The sequence below is a fragment of the Crotalus tigris genome, unplaced genomic scaffold, assembly GCF_016545835.1.
Source record: "Crotalus tigris isolate CLP2741 ecotype Arizona unplaced genomic scaffold, ASM1654583v1 scf7180000019504.1669754, whole genome shotgun sequence".
NCBI classification, from domain to species: domain Eukaryota; kingdom Metazoa; phylum Chordata; class Lepidosauria; order Squamata; family Viperidae; genus Crotalus; species Crotalus tigris.
The window spans coordinates 690,876-709,756 of NW_024097569.1; the positions used below are offsets into that span (position 1 = coordinate 690,876).

At 41.4% G+C, this 18,881-nt stretch overlaps 2 protein-coding genes and 1 long non-coding RNA gene across 7 annotated transcripts in view; 2 read left to right on the forward strand and 1 right to left on the reverse strand.

Moving 5' to 3' along the window:
* Positions 1–18,881, reverse strand: part of LOC120316905 — a 43,342-nt gene that overhangs the window by 12,702 nt on the left and 11,759 nt on the right. The window contains exon 2 of one of the 2 annotated variants that reach the window (XR_005559086.1): positions 5,789–5,909. This is a non-coding gene — a long non-coding RNA (uncharacterized LOC120316905). Of the gene's footprint in view, positions 1–5,259; positions 5,910–18,881 lie in introns of those variants that run through there. The other variant, XR_005559085.1, reaches the window with a different exon arrangement.
* On the forward strand, positions 2,306–11,400 carry PITHD1 (PITH domain containing 1). The gene is made up of 6 exons (XM_039363058.1): positions 2,306–2,607; positions 3,993–4,036; positions 4,665–4,742; positions 6,669–6,773; positions 8,870–8,978; positions 10,664–11,400. Exons 1-6 carry the CDS (start codon positions 2,410–2,412, stop codon positions 10,763–10,765), a joined length of 636 nt encoding a protein of 211 aa, XP_039218992.1. The 5' UTR covers positions 2,306–2,409; the 3' UTR covers positions 10,766–11,400.
* LYPLA2 (lysophospholipase 2) overlaps positions 12,932–18,881 on the forward strand; it is a 28,496-nt gene continuing 22,546 nt past the window's right edge. The window contains exon 1 of one of the 4 annotated variants that reach the window (XM_039363052.1): positions 12,932–13,048. The gene's annotated coding sequence lies outside the window, so the exon portion shown is untranslated. Of the gene's footprint in view, positions 13,049–13,350; positions 13,440–13,668; positions 13,833–18,881 lie in introns of those variants that run through there. The other 3 variants (XM_039363053.1, XM_039363055.1, XM_039363054.1) reach the window with 3 other exon arrangements.

An 18,881-nucleotide genomic window follows, 5' to 3' on the forward strand; every position in this document is an offset into this window, starting at 1 on the left:
AAAAAAAGGTAACACATCTGTCTGTTGATTCCCCCCTTGTAAATAGTTTTCTATTTTACTTTTTGGTGGTAACTATTGAGATAAATATTTTAATTAGATAACTTATAAGAAAGGAATTACATTGTGTATCAATAAAAGCCAAACACTGGAATTTGTCTCAGGTTTTTCTTTTTTTTTTTTATCCTCTCTGGAACTGTACCCTCTGACACCCCCTCCCCCAATGTAACAATCCCTAGACTGTCTCCCAGGCTGTACTTCCATGCCAAGAAAATGAGGAATGGAGTAATTGGGAGTTTTAGCTGGAAACAGGTTTGTGAGAACTTAATGGGGGTTCCATGAGAGATCTAGAGCAGTGGTTCTCAACCTGTGGGTCGGGACCCCATTTGGGGTCGAACGACCATTTCACGGGGGTCGCCAAACAAGGCTGTCCGCCATTTTTTTCCCCTTTTCTTTGGCCATGCCCTTGGCACCCGGTGATGTATAAGTGGTTGGGGGTCACCACAACATGGGGAACTGTATTATGGGGTCACGGCATTAGAAAGGTTGAGAACCACTGATCTAGAGCAACAAGGACAAAATTTCACTTGGACCCTGGCCAGAAACTTTTGTGGGCATTTTTGGAAAGGCCAGCCATGCAATATAGATGCAATTATGCAGCATAGAATTGGGGAGGCAAAAGGGAAATGTATTACTTTGGTTATGAAGTACTGTATGTGCTATACTGTAGGCATCTCTTTAGATAGCCAACTACATATAGTACTTTATAACCAGAGTTACTTCTGGATCTTTTGGCTGAAGAATTGGGGTGGCCAAAACTTTTAATGGAGAACACAATTAGATAGCTTTATTGTTCTGGATACTGTTCTAGATTTAAGATTTGGTATTTGTTCAAAGAACAAATTCTCCCTTACAGGAATTTATTTGTAGGTGTTTTTTGTTCATCATGTATTAATGTGCATTGTACAAAAGATCGGTCTGGAGAGAGTTATTTATCTTGAGACAATCTTTCAGTCATGGCAAACAGCAACACATATGTGGAAAAGTCCAGCCTTCTCTGCCTGATTCTACCAATCAGTGGTTGAAAATGTTGAGCTTTATAATCATAATATATCTGGAAGGGACCATGGTAGAATCCAACATTTTTAGAGAGTTCATTTTAGATTTAACATTTTGGGATGGCTAGGACTAATATTAATATTTATTTCCTTTAAAGGTAAATTAATTGTATTTCAAACCTGTAACTCCAATATAGTTAAATAAATGTGGGATAATAAAATTCTTTGCAATGAATACTCCGGGTTTTGAGGGACTACAAGTCTTGTATCTCTGCCATCTGGGGATTATTTTTTTTTTAAAGATAATTGAGGACCAACAATTAAACTCCAAAACCTGTGAAAGAAGACATGCCTTCAGTAAACTCAGTTTACAGTGGAAATAATAGTAGCAATGCACTGGATTAAAAAATGAAGGCTCTTAAGACTTAATTTCATGTATTCAATTGTTATTGACTGGGTTGACCCAATCTGCTGAACGGGTGGTTGCAAATCTATGGGCTGCATTGGCACATGTTCAACTTGGTTGTTTTCTTTTCTTTGGTTCAACACACCGTGGAAATCCTGGTGTGATGTTAATTTGTAGGTCAGTGAACTGTGGAAGCCCATGATTCATTCAGGTGCCTGAATATGTGCTGTGCATTTTCCTGTAGTTTGGTCTCTGTGCACTGTGTGAAATCGTCTTTTGAGGATACAAACCAGAAATCATGGCTTAGCTATTGGGCAAACCAAGTCATTGCAGTTTGCAGCTTAATGTGGTGTTCCTCAAACTTTTTTTCCTTCAGGACCCCTTCCATACGGAGGACCCCCAAAGAACTTGTTTGCATGGATTATATTGATCAACATTTACCATATTAAAAATTAAAATTGACCGGCGGACTGCCGTTACTTCTCACGCGGGTCTGATTGGATTTTAATGCTGAATTATTTTTCAACGTAGGCTGGCAAATTTTGGTTTTGAGGACCCTTGAGAAGGTCTTGGGGGACCCCCAGGGATCCGAGGACCACGCTTTAAGAAACACTGGCTTAGCGCGCTGTAGGTGCCCAACCCCGGAGGTCCATAAACCATCATCTGGGGCTACGTTCCCCATTGCAACTGAGCTTCGTTGAGCACAGCGCCATTTGGGAAGGAAGACGTTTTATTCGTCGATTCTTGACGAGTTCGGCAAACGAAGGCAAAACAGCCGTCCGGTTGCCTGGGCAACGACAAGGCCCGGCCCCCTCACCACGTGACGGGGATGGTCCGGAAGGACGGCACTGCGCCTGCGCTCCCTCACTTTTGTTGACGTGCGCGCGTGCTGCCGCTGGCGACTCCGGGTTGCTGAGGGGGCGGTCGGGTGTCCCCTCGCGCTCGGCCATGTCTCACGGGCACAGCCACGGCGGGGGCAGCTGTTGCCATGGCAACGACCACGAGGAGCCTCCTGAGCGGCGAGGCCAGGCCTGGGGCCTTTACCTGCGCATCGACCGCGACCGCCTGGAGTGCCTCAACGAGCGGAGGGAAGGCAGCGGCGCGCTCGTCTTCCGCGCCTGGGAAGACCGTGGGGATAGGCAGAAGGTCGGTCTCTTCCCCGGCAGCGGGCAGGGCAGGCGGGCCGTGGCTGTTGACGGGTCAGGGGTTCCTTTCACACAGCGCCCGTAACCCTGGCGGGAGTCGCATAATAGCAATTCCTGACAGCTGAGGGCGAACGCAGCCACAGAACGAATATTAGGCAAGATGAGGGTTTTCTCAACCTTGGCCGCTTTAAGAGGGGTGGACTTCAACTCCCAGAATTCCTCAGCCAGTAGTTGAAGCCCACCGAGTTTGAACCAGATTGGCTAGGGAATTCTGGGAGTTGAAGTTCACCCGTGTGAAGTGGCCAAGGTTGGGAATACTCCGTGTGTACACATTAATTGTGTTAATTAAGACTAACTTCAAATCCGGAGTACAAGGAAACTGCAGCTCTGGAGAATCAAGAAATCAAAGATCTGAATGTGCCAGTGAGCTGTGAAGCCAGCCATTAGAGCAGTGTTTCTCAACCTTGACAATTTTAAGGCATGTGGACTTCAACTCCCAGAATTCCACAGCCAGTGCTGGCTGTGGAATTCTGGGAGTTGAAGTCCACATGCCTTAAAATTGTCAAGGTTGAGAAACACTGCATTAGAGTTTAATTGGGAAGCTATGGTTAAATCAAACCATGGCTGAGCATGACATTTGATCTACCCTATTACCCAGGAGAGGTGCATGTTGTGCTGCTCAGGTCACTAAGGAGAATTAAGCTTTTTAGAAGATTTTCTCCCATCCCTGAAAATCTTCCGAAATATGGATAATAGTGCAAAAGGACAGGGAAGAGGAGTATAGAAATTCAGAATATAGTTAGCTTGGTGCACATCCTGAAACACAAATGACATGGTTTTGATAAGCATGCTTGAATATTGGCACCTGTCATTGTGCTGGTGGTGGTGTCATTTGCCAAGGATTATTGATGCTTTTAACGACAGGATTCATAAATGGAATGAAGCATTAGGGTACGTTAGAATGTGAATGCCACTATTGTGGTTTGTAGTATAATGCTTGCATTTGAAAAGCATGAGAACACGTTATCTAGATACATGTAGCATATTCAACAAACCATGTCTAAAGAAAGCAGTGCTGAATATTGCCTGTTCAAGCTAATATTACAGTTTTTTGATTATACAAAAAAAAAAGTGTCTCCGGACTTTTGTGCACCTTCTGATTGGAATATATATTCTATTTTGATACTATTTTGCATAGCTCCAATTTTCTGTGTGTATTATTGGTGTTTAAACACTTGTTCTAAAAACGTAAATTGAAAGTCTCCTGTGAGATCCTCAAGCAATCATTTTGAACGCACTGGTTTTGGGGGAACAATTGTCCTTTGCAATATATATTTCAGATTGAATGTCAAATTCATACATTAAATCCTATTCATTTTTTCCTAGTTTGTAGAAAGTGATGATGACGAAGAGCTCCTATTTAATATTCCGTAAGTACCCCCCCCTTTTTTTAAAAAAATACATATTGCTGTCTTTTGATTTCCTTTTGGAGATTTTATAACATGGTTTTGGAAGTGGGCTGATAACAACCGAATATAGAGAGAGCCAGTTTGTTGTAGTGGTTAAGGTGCTGTTCTAGAAGCCAGGAGACTGTTCTAGGTCTTCCTTAGGCATGAAAGCCAGCTGGGTGACTATGGGCCAGTTCCTATGTCTCAGCCCAATCTACCTCACACAGTTGTGGGGAAAAGAATGTTGGGTATGTTTGCTAATTTGAGCTATATATTGTAAAAAAGGTATGCTAAAAATCTAATAATGATAGACTATTTTTAAAATAATGGTGTAGTCTTGTTATAACTAGATTCAGCTGAGATTGGTTACTAAGACAATTTATGGCAAAAAACTCAATGTTAGGGTTGTGTTAAGGATATGTAGTTATTTTATTTAAGTCTTAACTGATGATTTTGTGGTTTAATTCCAGAACTGATGTTAAGTTAAAGGGATTTCAGTGGCAGGTGTGGGTAGTGAAAACAATAAGATTCCTTTCAAGCTGAAATCCCTAAGTGCAGTAACTGAACAAAAATAAATGAAGGACCAATGGCATTTTTTTTCTTTTTGCAGATTTACAGGCAATGTGAAATTAAAAGGAGTAATTGTGATGGGAGAGGATGATAATACGCACCCCTCAGAAATGAGACTGTAAGTTGAAGCAGTGGACAGATCGTTCATGTTGCAGAAGTCCCTAATTAAGATTAGGCTGGCTTAATGAAATAGAGGATCCAACATGCACAAATATATGTGATACTTTCTGGCTTCTTTGAAGCTTTCAGATCTTCTGCCTATATTAACACAGAACATGTTTATTCAGGATTTAGTTTCTCCACATCCTTTCAGTCACTTACAAATTTTCTTCTCTTTAGCAGAATTTACTGAATTCGTACTTTTCTTTAGCTGTTTTTGTAGTAGTTGTCTTTTCCTGAACTTGCTATTTTTTTTCATGCCATGAATAAATAAAAGACTGGGAAAAATTATTTCTGGAATTATAATAATGATTTTTTCTTGATCTCAAGGAATTCTTATAAATCTGTTTGCCAGCCTTTGCTTGGAAGTGAAATGTGTTTAAATGGCTACAATTTTAAAGCCTTGAGAGCCAAACAGCTACTAAAAAAATCTGTTTGGAGTGTGCTTGTGTTATCACTGCTTTTTAAAGTTATAATTTCTTTCCACATTGTAAATTTTAATACATGAGCTGAAACAACTTCAGTTTTAGAACTGCAGTATGATATTGTTGATGGCTTTGCTTGACAACCAAATTTCCACTTGTCATTTGCTATTCTTAGTGGCTGCTTTATTTAAACATTTATTATGAAACTTTATATGCCTCACTACCTCCAAGGACTCAGAATGATTTACAATAATAGTACAAGGAGAGCCAGTTTGATCTAGTTAATCGCCAGGCTAGAAACCAAGAAATCAAGAGTTTAGGCATGAAAGCCAGCCAGGTGATTTTTGGCTGGCCACTCTCTCTTGGCCCATCCCACCTCAGAAGGTTGTTGTTATGGGGAAAATAGGATGAGGAAGTACAGTGTGTATTTGCCACCTTGAGTTATCTATAAAAACAATAAAGACAGCATTAAAAAAATTCTTAAATAAAAGAAAATCCAAAAGCAAAGAGTTACAGTTGCATTCCAGATCCACTTTCTATGCCAAAGAATTTTTGGAAAAATCTTTTGTACTTGCCTTACCAAAAGTAAGTAAAATGGTGGGGTTTCCCTGTGGCTCAAGAAACATTGGAGTTGCTGATGGAAGGTATTCCTCTGGCGCCCTGTTCCTTGTTCCCCGTTGAGTGCACAAGATAGACTAAATCTGTCAGGAGAAATGGTCCTATAAGTTCATCTGTGCTGACCCATATAGGATTTCATAGATTAAAAACAGTATCTGCAACTGAACCTGGAAGCTTAATGGCAACCGTGCAGCCCCTTGCTCTTAGTTATTCATTTCAGGTGCTGTTCTTGTATTTCTGGATGATGGAAGATGCAGAAGTTTAAAAAAAGGGAAATTTGTTGGTGTATGACTGAAGTCCTCAATTACAGTATAAAATTAATAATTTAATATATCATTGTTGACTTATGAACTTAGTTACCTATAGGCCCGTTTTGGGGAGCAGTCTTTTTTATGCAGTGTTGTAAACAACTGAAACTGAAAGAACTGAAGAAGCTTCTTGGATGAGAAGCCAAAGGCCTTCAAAGAAAAACAAAGAAAGTCTAGTTGCCTCTTGAAAAAGCACCTTTGGGGCAACCATGACTTGGATCAGGGGTTCTCAACCTTGGCAACTTTAAGACTTGTGGACTTTAACTCCCAGCAAAGCTGGCTGAGGAATTCTGGGAGTTGAAGTCCACAAGTCTTAAAGTTGCCAAGGTTGAGAACCCCTGACCTGGATGATGGAGAATCTCCACAGACAACTGAAACTGAACTTTTTCCTTATTGTTTTTTTGATCTTCACTTTTGTGTAGTCCTAAGAACCAGTTTGAATATTCCTCCATTTTCTGATCCACATGACTACAGTGACTAGCTGTTGAAAACATCATGTGACATTTATACGAACTGACCCTTGCCTTTTTCTAGGTTTAAGAATATTCCTCATATGTCCTTTGATGATACTGCCCGAGAACCGGATCAGATCTTCAGCCTGAATCGTGATGTTTTAGGAGAACTAGAATATCCCACAAAGTATGTCATGGCTTATTCAGTCTTTTTTTCAAGGGGCCCAGTATTTGAGCCCCAAGTTCAAGAACATGCGCCTTGGGCTCTAATAATTGGGGGTACCAAGTTGGAGAAGTTTTTCTCTCCCAGTGCTTTTTTGTGGAGGATGTAACAGACTGTAAAGGAAACCATAGCAGTAAAAACTGTAGCTCTGTTTCAGGTGTAGGAGGAACTCCAAAGAGAAGAACAAGTGTTGCTAATCTGTGTATTTTAAAATGTTAACTTCTTTCTAAAATTAGTTAGCTGCCATATGACAGCCTTTCTGCAATCTCTCTCCCTCCAGTAGTATTGGAACTGAAATTCTAATCCCAGCATGTTTGCCTTCAGCAACTGGCTGCCCTCTAGCCACAGCTCTCAGGGATAATAAACCGGAATGGCACAGCTAAAAATAAAAACGACTTTGTTACTGGGTGAATGAATTATATGGTGAAACCGTTGCCATTACATCTGGGGGGGAAAGAGGTAGTGAGGCCCTCATGGAATGAAAGATTGAGGAACTGTGTGCAGTTAGGATTTAAAGCCTCGGCCTTTGGGGGAGATCTGCACTGGAGTAAGCTAATTTCTCATGTGTCCTCCCCTGCTCTCAAGATTTTCTTCCTAGAACAGTGATGGCGAACCTTTTAGAGGCCGAGTGCCCAAACTGCAACCCAAAACCCACTTATGCATCGTTGGGTGCCGGGTGGGTGTGGCCCATTGGCTGGATGGGGCCCATTGGGTGGGCGTGGTAACAGCAGACTGGGTGGGACTAAAAAGTTCAATCAATCAATTCCAACTTTGCAAGATCTTTTTTTTTCCCTGTGAGAAGTTGAAATTGACTAATTGAACCTTTTTTTTTTTTTTGTACACGGCGGTGGAGGCCTAAAGCGAAAAGGTTTTATAATACCCAGCTGAAGGCCTAGGACTGGGGCGACGGCACGCGTGCCCACAGAGAGGGCTCCGAGTGCTGCCTCTGGCACCCGTGCCATAGGTTCGCCACCACTGGCCTAGAAGATGGAGAAAATACAGAATGTATTACATCGATTTTCATACGTTCAGGTGCCATATAGCCTTTCTGATTTGGGGCAGGTTATCAGAACGAGATTGATAGTTGTCCAATCAGGATTTCAGAAAGGGCTATCAGAAATCAATAAAGTGAAAGTTGCCATAAGAAGGTCTAAAAAATATTAGGGTAATAGTTCATATCACTAAAACTGGTTAGTGCTGCAGGAACTGCAAAGTGAGAGGGCTCCTGGTGTGAATCGCTCCTAAAGGGGAACATCTGAGAGAAGAACCCTTAGAAACGCATACTTAGATTGGTTTATCACGGGACTTTATCAGCATTGGGAACAAGGACTCATGCGCCCAAAGACAGCCCAAAGTCTTCCAACAGTTATTGCAATGTAGAGAGCGGAGGTTGCTTTTCCTGTCAGCCTTTCTTAGCTTCTGAGAATGTTTTTTTGGTTTTCAGCAAGTAGAAATTCTGGTCTCGCTGAGCTATAATGAAAAGTTTTACCAATATTGCTTACCCTGAAAGGGAACAGTGTGATTGGGTAAAAGGTGTGTGTGTGTGTGTGTGTGAGAGAGAGAGAGAGAGAGAGGGAGGGAGGAGGGGGGGAAGGTGTATGTGTATATAAATGTATGTCCTGGCACAAAGTGCCCGTGCTTGGCTCCTTTTGTTATTGGGAAGCTACCCAACCAACCTGTTCTATGTTATACAGGTTGGTCAGCCTTCTTGGCTTGTCCTTTACATGCCAAAACTGTTGGCCAGGAGTTTTTAATGTTTTTTAAAGAGTGAAGCAACCTAGGAATCTTGGTTTAGACGTGAAATTGAACAAAGATACAGACAGAGGCTTTATGCTTTTTTGAGTTGATGTGGCTGGCAGGAAGTTCCAAAAAGAGCAATCTAGGAAGACCCATCAATGTGCACACTTGCTCAAACTGAATGCTACAGTATTTTTATTGCAGAGTTATAATTTACTTGGGAAAAAACTTGGCTTTGATATAGTTTAGTCTTAGAGGTCAAAGCTTATAAGTGTCCTATATGTTACAATTGCAAATGCAGAATTTTTCCCCTCTTTTTCCAGAATTGCTCGCTTCTCAAATGTTTATCATCTCTCCATCCACTTCTCCAAGAACTTTGGTGCCGAGGCAACAAAAATCTTTTACATCGGCCTAAGGGGAGAATGGACAGAAGTAAGTGTGAGGACGGAGATGACCGATAAAAACACTAAACATATAGATGCAGGGTTGGGATTTTGGGATTGAAGGTGCACCTCAAACTATGTGCTTATTAACAGATTCTCAAACAGGAGTCTGTGAGACTCTGGCATAATGTTCATACTTAAGAGGGTGTTAACTGTTGTTTTATTATGTCTTCCCAGGCTAGCCTTGTTCATCATGGCATCCTTCAGTTACCTTGGACTGGATGCCTTTAAAATCAGTGTTGGTTGGGAATTCTGGGACAGGTTGTCTTAACAAATTTGGGCCATGTCAGCTAACCCTGTATTCCACCCTTAAACTTCCTGTTTCTATTTGGGGTGGATGGTGAGGAGTCTAAAGGAAACATCTTTGAAAGTTACTAGTGTCCCCCCTCCCAGGTTTTTGCCTGCCTGAATCACTATTAGTCAAATATAGCACACTATAAAAGACCTGTTTTGTTCATTAAATAAACTTTCCTGCCATCTCACTGGTTGGCTATTACTATGCCTCAAGAGGTAACTGAATGAGCGTTATTTTAAGCCAAAATATGTCCATCCAACTGCCACTTTCAGGCACTTACAAATGGATTGGCATGAAGGTGCCCCAAGGTTTCCTGTTTTTACATAAATCAGGATTTATTTTTCTATGTTGAGCTGTTGAGCCAGGAGCTAAAGCGAAGCGTTTGAAGTAATTGTCCGAGTCTTGTCTTTTTTTCCTGCCTTGTCCCTTTTGCTGTTTTCTAGCCCAGTGCCTCTCAAGCTAAGCAACCATTGGCAGGTATTGACTCGAATTCTGCCACCTTGAGTAAATGTGTGAAAACATTTCAGTCAAAACATCCTTACCAAGGAAGGTCCCATTCTGTCCTTGGAACGGCTGTTCTGATTTCACTGGAAATGTTCCAAGGTCAGAATGATTTGTTCTGACTCATCAGAAGTGTTCTGTTCTTGAGAGGGATTTTCTTCCTGGGAAGACCAAGGTCACTACCTCATTTAGGCCCAGAAGATTTTCAGCATATTCAAGATGTGATCTTTGGGGATTGAGATAGATCTTTTGCACATCCCCTGACTTTAAACCTGTGCAGGCAGTGCAGTGTGAAGGAATGACGTGTTATGAATTTAGGTGGGAAGGTTACAAAGAGACAAGTTGCAAATCCTTTAAAAGAAGCACAAGTTATTTAGAATGAACGACATGTAGAAGTAGTCCTCGACTTAACAACCGTTCATTTAGTGACTGTTCAAAGTTACAACCACACTGAAAAATGTGACTTATGGCCATTTTTCACAGGGATGACCTTTGCAGCATCCCCATAATCACGTGATCAAAACTCAGATGCTTGGCAACTGATTCATATTTACGACCGTTGCTGGGTCTCAAGGTCGTGGGATCCCCTTTTGCAACACAAGCAAAGTCAGTGGGGAAGCCAGATTCACTTACCAACTGCAGTGATTCACTTAACAACTGTGGCAAGAAAATGGGGCAAAACTCATTTAACAAATATCTCACTTAACAACAGAAATTTAGGGCTGAATTGTGGTCATAAGTCAAGGACTACCTATAGTTTTTAAGAGTAGATGTAATGATGGCTCTTCTAAACGGAGAGGGGAAATCAAGTGATTGCTCTAGCTGTCCGAGATACACAAAGAGATCTCTGAAGACATGTTCAAATTGTCTCTCTGCAGCCTCATCAACACGAAGTGACCATCTGTAACTATGAAGCAGCAGCAAACCCGGCCGATCACAAACTTGATCAGATCACGCCACAGACACACTTCATTTCCTAACTGGGAAGGCTTGTGCATCAACAGAACGCTTGGGTAGACTTGGGAAGATGTTGAACAGTTGAAGCTAAAAAGGATGGTGTGGCTATTACTGTTTTTGGGTGAGATGTACGCCTGTGGTTTTGGAAGGATAAGAGTATCAAACGCTTGACAAGATATATACAAAATTACACTATTGCTAAGATCAATTGTAAAAGTTGATCTTAAAATCATTAACTCTTCCTGGCCTTTACCATGATTGTCTTGGCAATATCTTTCTAAAATAAGTGATTTTTTTGTTTAGTTGCTGCTACTTTTCTTGCTGGCATATGTAAGGGATGAGGCTATTGGGTGGTGGCACAATAATCTCTAGGACTTTTTTCTGGTTTTTGACTATAGTTTTGGTATATGAATATGAAATGTTTCTGGTGGGCTCTTGGCTAATTTTCAGTGTATATTTCTCCAGCATAATACTGACTGGGCTGTGCACCAAAGTGCTTCAGGGATTGCCATAAGCATAATTCAATAGCTGTCTTGCTGATGCATAACAATGCCAGTTGTGAGTTTAAAACCTAGAAAATATAAAGATTTATGAATTTATCTTGTCTAAAATGCAACTTTTTGTAAATAAATATGGCAAAGTATCTATCCCTTGACTACAACTTTTTTTTTTTTTTTTAAAAAATCTGAACTGAAATCTGTCTTAATAAGATACATCATTGGTACAAAATAAGTGCAATAAAGTAAAAATGGTATAAAAATAAAATTACTGTGGAATGCTCTCAAGATTAGGAACATTTTGATCTGGTCTGTAATTTTGTTCATTAAAAAAAAATCAGATTTGTAGCCTATCAGGAGCTGACCTTTTAAGACCAACCCCTAAACTATTAAGTAAACCTGTTCAAATGGGTTGGCCTGCATATTGCTTAACCATAATGTGATTTGTTTGGCTTCTGCCTGTCATGTTGTATGGATCTAGTACAGTGTTTCTCAACCTTGACAATTTTAAGGCATGTGGACTTCAACTCCCAGAATTCCACAGCCAGCATTGCTGGCTGTGGAATTCTGGGAGTTGAAGTCCACATGCCTTAAAATTGTCAAGGTTGAGAAACACTGATCTAGTAGTTCAAAGTTTCTCAAAAAAACTAGTTGACAATTGTGCCCATTCAGTTATTACTATTTCCATCTGTTCTTGCCTTATCTCTTATGTTAGTGGTAACACTTTATGATATCCTACAGGTGATTTCCAAAGTTTCCCAAATATTAGCTATCTCACTTTGTATTTTTAAAATAAATACTTGCTGCAACCTTCTTAGATTACTGTAGGAAGTGGTTTCTACATATATACTTGTTTTTATTTTGAACAAAGATGAAAAGGCTCCCATGAAATTTAGCCAAGAGAGGTGAGGGCTTCCTGGTATCTTTTCCTTTGCATCGTGCATATAGAGCAGGGCTTTTTCAACCTTGGCAACTTTTAAGGCTTTGAAGTCCACCCATCTTAAAGTTGCCAAAGTTGAAGGAAAAAAAAAACACCGACAGTGGAGTAGAGCTTCAGAACCAAAGGCTGAATCTTACCTGCCAGCTCCATCGGTTATTAAATGCCACCAGGGATTACAAAACAGGACATCCTGTTCTCCCCGCAGCGCATCAGTCATATGTGGATGTTGTGATTAAGTGACAAACACAGCCGCCGGCGTTTCCAGTTGGGTCTCAAAAATAACAATCGGCCACGCCAAGCTTGCTGTTTACCACCCAGTGATGAATGCTCATTTGAAACCAGCGATTACCTCCACGATCCATTACCAACCCGGGGTGGGGTGGGAACCCCAAAGATCATCTTTCGCGATGGCAGTGGGTCACTCTCTGTGTGTGTGTGGGGGGGGAAGCACGGCAGTTTGCTGCGCGTGCCTTTTCCCCCAGGACACAATTCTGAAGAAAGGATAAAAGCAGCCCAAGACGGAAGAAATCCCGGGGCAGGTGCACGGGGGAGGGGGGACGAGTCCGTCCGCGGAAAGCCGCCGCAAGATGGCCGCGCCCGTAGCGGCGGCTCCCTTCCCCCTTGTTCCGCTTTCCGTACAAGCCGAGGCCGAACGTCACAATCGCTTTCCTGCCGGGCCGAAGCTTAGCGCGGCCCCGCCCACTCGTCTAGCGCGCGGGCTGGTGGTGGCGGAAGTTCCGGAGGGAGGGGGGGGAGGGAGGAGAGAAAGAGGGAGCGCGCGAGAGCTCCAGCCTGACTGAGTCCTCCTCAGTCAGAAGCCGGGTCGGAAGAGTCGGAGTCGAGAAGAAAGAGGCGAGGGCGGCGGGAAGGTCAGTAACGGGAGGCGGAGGGGACGGACGGACGGACGGAGGGAGGGAGGTTCGGGGTGGCGCCGCGCCTCTTTTTCTGTCAGAAGCTGAGGAGGGAAGGCGGCGTTGGGAAGGGGGCGGGGCAGGCTGCCCTCCAGGGCCGCGTGTGGCGGGCAGGCGGGTGGGGGGGAGGGGCGGAGTGGGGTGGGGGGAGGGGCGGAGTGGCCTGAGGCGTCCCTGGATCCGGCGAAGGGCCCCGAGGAGGCCTGGCGCGGAAACGGAGAGCAGCCCCGGGGGTGGGAGGGGATGATGGGGGTGGGGATGGGCTGGGTGATGCCTTTATTAGGACCAACCGAACCTGGATAGGTAAAAGGTGTGCAAGCTTTCGAGCTCCCCGGTTCTCTGTAGGCAGGTGAGACGCGGGGGAAGCCGAGGGAGGGGAAGAAGAGTGGCTGGAGGTTGGGGAAACTGAGGAAGAGGTGGGAGGAGGAGGAGGAGGGCGGGCGGGGGGGCGGGCGAACCCTTTTCTTCTCTGGGATAACCCGAGTAGGGACCAGGTTGCGTTCACACGACAGCCCGGCCGGCTCGCCTATAAACCAACGGCGACTGTCCTGGCGCCGCGTGCTCCTTCGGGTCGGCTTGAAGGGGGGTGGTGGTGGTGGTCGTCGGCGCCTGGGACAAGCCGAGAAGGGGGGCTTGTTCCGCAACGAGGAGAAAGCCCGTGGAGGAGAGAGGGCAAAAGGCGGATATTGGAGAGAGGCAGACGGTCCACATCAAGTCGGGCTCTTACACCACTGAGCGTTGGGTAGGTAGGAGAGGATCCCTGGAATTTGCAAAAGGCTTTTTTCTCCAAACTTTCCCTTGCCCCGTTAAACTTCGTTTCCGAAATGGAACAAAAGCCGGCAGGCGAGGCAGCTGGCTTCCTTCTTGCCTCTGCTCATTCTAAGAGGGTGGGGAGGTGAAAAGAGTTGGGGGGCTGGCAAGGAACGAGACACTTTCCGTTGAAAGTCATTGGCTTTCTGAGTTCGCAACTGAGCATAATTGGCACCCACGGCACTGAGTGGTTAGTGTATGTCTTGTCTTTGGATAAAAGCGATTGTGATGCCTAATGGGCAGTGCAGGGTGTTATATCTGACACTATAGAAGAGAAGACAGATTTCATCCTAGAAGCATTTTTCAAAGTATGGGCTTGTAGGAAGGGCTTTTAAGAAAACCACAGAGCAGGCTTTCAGAAGATACATGTATGTCTCATATAAGATGTTGTGACTTTGTAAACAAACAGAAATCAGGTTTACAGTGTACCTTTACCATCACAAAAAGTAGGCAAATATTTGACGTCTCCAGATCTCATGAGATATAAAAATAAAAGTTAATCATAGATTTTGGGTAAACATGCAACTAGTCGATGTAATGAGATGAATAAAATTATGTTTACCTTTTTCTTAAGAAAATCAGCTTATATTTAACAAACACATAGAACCTTGTATGCCCAACCATCCTTACAGCTAACATAATAAAGGAATATGTGTGTTTGTGTGTATGGGTAGAGTAAGCATTTGAACGCTTATTTAAATAATCCAGCTGATGTTCTTATAATCAAGATAGTAGTAGTTTTGGTTGCAAGTTATTTATAAATATAGATATTTAAATCATTAAATGTGTGTCAATTTAAAACTTACTGAATTTCCTGTTTTGTTGCTTTTGTCATGATTATATGTGAGACCAATATTTTTTAGTTGTAATATAGCCTTTAATGAAAATCGTGTTGTTTATAATAGAACTAATGATTTTGCCATAGATAAATGACACCATGTTTTTTTCATAAAGGTTGTATGGAAATATCCTTGCGATGTTGGGACCAAGATTTCTTTAGATTGGCACTATATCTTTCATAGTAGTCAAATGCCCTAAAGCATATATACAGGATGTGTACACTTTTGTCTGTTGCTATCATCTGATATTTGATTACAGATGTTCCCCATCTTCTATAACACAATCTAATTTAAACTCAATTTTACAAAATGTTTCAATAAACCAAAAAAAGAAAAATAATGAAAATAATATGCACATGTGTTTACACATGTAAACTTTTGTTTTAGGGGCAGTTGACTGAATTTCAACTTTTGCTTCAGCAAAAATTCAGTTACATAAAGCTTTCTGGATTATATAAATTCATAAATACCTAATCCTGCATCTAAACATGGGACTCTCTCCCACTGAGTTTCTGTGGCTGATAATGGTTTTTGGTTTTGTCTTCCATGATTTTTGAGTAGTTCTCTTTCAAAAAATATCTAATTTGGACATTAGCCATTCTTGAAGTATTTATTCCCATGAGGATAATATCACTTTATTAAGAAATATTTTATATATATTTTTATGTTGAACAGGCAAAAAATTGGAGCTATATGGTAACGTGTGGGGAAAGTTTAAGAGAGGAAGAATTTGTTCCTCTTTCCATTTCCCAAATAACAAGATTGATGAACCAAGCCATTTATGGTATCAGTTGATTTGTGGTATCAGTTTATTGTATATGAAACAACTTAAAATTTGTTGATTTCTATATTATGATTTTTTATTTATTAAAAGGACCAGAGGAAGAGAAGTCCATTTTAAAATTATTTATCTTTGCTTATAGTTAAAAAATCAGCATCAGCTTATTTTCAAAAGGGATTTTATCTCACCATAATTTCAAGGAAATCTTCTCTGATGTCACCTTTGGATGAATAAAAATGATTATATATTTGCAGCCTAAAAATTAAAATAGCTTGTTAGGGAGTAAATATCAGTAATATAGTACCTCTATTAGGGCCACGAAAAATATCATAAACTAATGAGCTGGCTTTCAGTTTCTTTGGAAGCTTGCTCACTCGTTGCTTTATAATAGCTAGATCTAAGATCTAATGAAGAAGCTAATTGTTGTTTTAGAATTCCATGGATTAAGTGTTCATTGCGGCCTTGTAGCAAACTCATCTCTGAAAACTGTCATTTCTATTATTAATATTGCATAGCTTCCTTTTGTGTTAACAGGCCATGCAACTGAAATTCTGTTCACAATTTTGAACTGCTTCACTCTTGCAAAGTTGTGTAGAGAACTATATTTCTTTTTTAGCTCATTTAATTCTCATTCTAATAAAGGAAGGTAGTATTTAAGAACCGTGCAGTGTTCATGCCAGGTTCCTTTTCGAAGTTTTTTTGGGGTTTTTAATTACTGTATGACTTACTAAATTGCCCCAGCATCTCACAATCTGATTGTGAGGGATTTCCTTTACTGCCTTTGAACATGAATTTATCTGATCTCTTTAAAAAGCCAAGCCAATTAGTGACTGATGCTCAATCTGTGGTAACAAATTTCAGAAGCTTAATTAAAAATGTTTTGTCAAGTTCTCTTTCTACTATGTGCTGAACTTACTGCCGATAAACTTTCTTGAGTTCCCAAAGAGATGTCTACATTCCCCACTCTGTTCAATATTTTGTAAGCATTTCTCACATCTTTTCCTGTTCTTTTAGCAAATGGACTTAACCTTTTTTTGGCTTATCTTTTTTATTGACTTAAATATAAGTCTGTATCCAACCTTTCCACCAATGATTTGGATCAGGAATTAATTGATTTGAATTTACAGTCAAGGACTAGAAAGAAAAGAGAGGGATAGTAATTCAATCTGGTGCCTAGAACTTGCAGCAAAGTTCTTATAACTTTGATTCTTGATATATAGGTGTCCTGGAACCTGGAGTTTTTTTTTTTGACTTGTCAAAAGGATAATTATTAAACTTGTTGCCTCCTGGATTTTATTTATTTATTTATTTTGTTAAACAATGGCATGAAATAGAAGTGAGAAAAACATGGTTCCTTCTCTATGAGATTGTGGACATACCTGCAATTTTGTACCCCAGTTTTCTCAGCACCTTGTCATCTACTATTTGACATTCTAGGATAGTTACCCAGCATAAAATCAGGCACAATTAAATTCATTGTTTCGCAGCAGAATTAAGTGCACTTAACACGTAAGGTTTTTTCCTTGATTGAGTTCATCATAACTTTTTTAATTTGCAAATAGGCTTCAGAATACTATGGTTGGTCACACAGTGAGATGTTTAGACTGGATTAAGCATTTTTAGCTACCTATCAAATCCTTCCCAAGGACCTGGGATAGGCAGATATTACTGTTCAATAATATTAAAGGTATCTTTGCAGGGTGTAAGCTATTCTAAATAAAGTTGCCCTTTTCAATTGCTTGATGGTGGTTTGGTCAATACTGATGGTGTTCTAGTGGTGCTCCAGATGTTTTGGAATTGTACCCAAGAGGTGTATTATTATTGGTATTACCTTTGCTTTCTTTTGCCACAGATAGTTTTGCTTCTATTTGCAGGTCTTTATATTTTATGATTTTCTCCAGTTCTTTCTCTTCTCTTCTGCTATCTCCAGATATAATGTTTACTATCCCAACTTTTTTGTCTTGATCTCAACAGTTCTTGCTTGGGGGCAAGAAGTATTTCCTGCAGATAATCCAATGCATCATTATTGCTATATTGTCATTCTGTTGTTTGTAATTGGTGTGTTGGCTCTTCTTGCATCAGCTGACTGAGTGGTCTACTGTTTCTTCAGTTTCTTTGCAGACATGACATTTGCTGGCTATCTTCTCAATTCTGGCTTTATGCATTTGCTTTTAAGCTTGGTCTTGTGCAGCCAGAATTAGTCTCTCTCGTCTCTTTCTTCAACTTTCCTGCTTTCAGCCATCGCCAGCTCTTGCTGTTATCTGGTTTGCCTGCTCTTTTTAATGTACTGGTCATATAATACTTTGTCTTGCCGTGTCTCTTTTCTGTTCTTTGTCTGGTGTTGCTTATGGGCCAGTTTTGTCTCTTTGTATTCATTAAAGCCTTGTACTAGATCCACTGTCCTTCAGCTATTCCAGTGCCCTTTTTTATTCAACTGTCTGGTGTACTTGCAACATTACACGCCTACCTGTGCTCCTTGGAAAGTACAGTCAGTGTTGCTGCACAGATGAAGGGCATAATTCATTGTCATTATTGTTCTGGTCCTTCTATCCAGTGCTTCTGGTTCAGCTTGAAGCAGTCCACTATTCCAGTTGTGTATCTAACGAGTAAAGTTGCCCAGGTGTTAATTGTGATGATGGTATTTCCTCCGCTGAGACTGGGGTTTAAAATCTAAAGATTCTCCATCATTTCTGCCATTATTACAAGTTGCTTATGAAATCTCACCTTCTTCCAAAGGATGTTCAACAATATGTGAATTGCTTGGCATGCAAATTTTTGATACCCACTTTGAGATTGGTAATTAGCACTTCAAATCAGAGTTGTTATTTTTGTTGTTGTTAGTTGTGAAGTTGTGTCCGACCCATCGCGACACCATGGACTTCCTGTCCTCTACCATCTTCTGGAGTCCATTTAAGTTCACACCTCCTGCTTCAGTGACTCCATCCAGCCATCTCATCCTCTGTCGTCCCATTCTTCTATTGCCCTCCATCTTTCCCAGCATTAGGCTCTTCTCCAGTGAGTCCTTCCTTCTCATTAGGTGGCCAAAGGACTTGAGTTTCAACTTCAGGATCTGGCCTTCTAAAGAGCAGTCGGGGTTGATCTCCTCTAGGACTGACCAGTTTGATCACCTTGCAGACCAGGGGACTCGTAGAGTAGACCTAGCCCAGGTCTGGTCCACACTGTAATAGAGAAGTTTTGGGGCTCATAATAAAGGTAAGGAACACTGGAAGGGGAAACTGAATGGTGGATGATCCCAGTGAAGAATGTCACCAGTGCTTTGCATTGCAGAGAAAACCGAAACTGGGATTCTTTCTGCAAACCTAGAAGATTAGGACTTTTATTTTTATTTAGCCTGGAAAAA

Bases quoted from the DNA above. Each gene is read 5' to 3' on its own strand.
- PITHD1 (XM_039363058.1), top strand. From the start codon at position 2,410: ATGTCTCACGGGCACAGCCACGGCGGGGGCAGCTGTTGCCATGGCAAC. The intron at 2,608-3,992 runs GTCGGTCTCTTC...ATTTTTTCCTAG, and splicing joins ACCGTGGGGATAGGCAGAAG to TTTGTAGAAAGTGATGATGA. The intron at 6,774-8,869 runs GTATGTCATGGC...CTCTTTTTCCAG, and splicing joins GAACTAGAATATCCCACAAA to AATTGCTCGCTTCTCAAATG.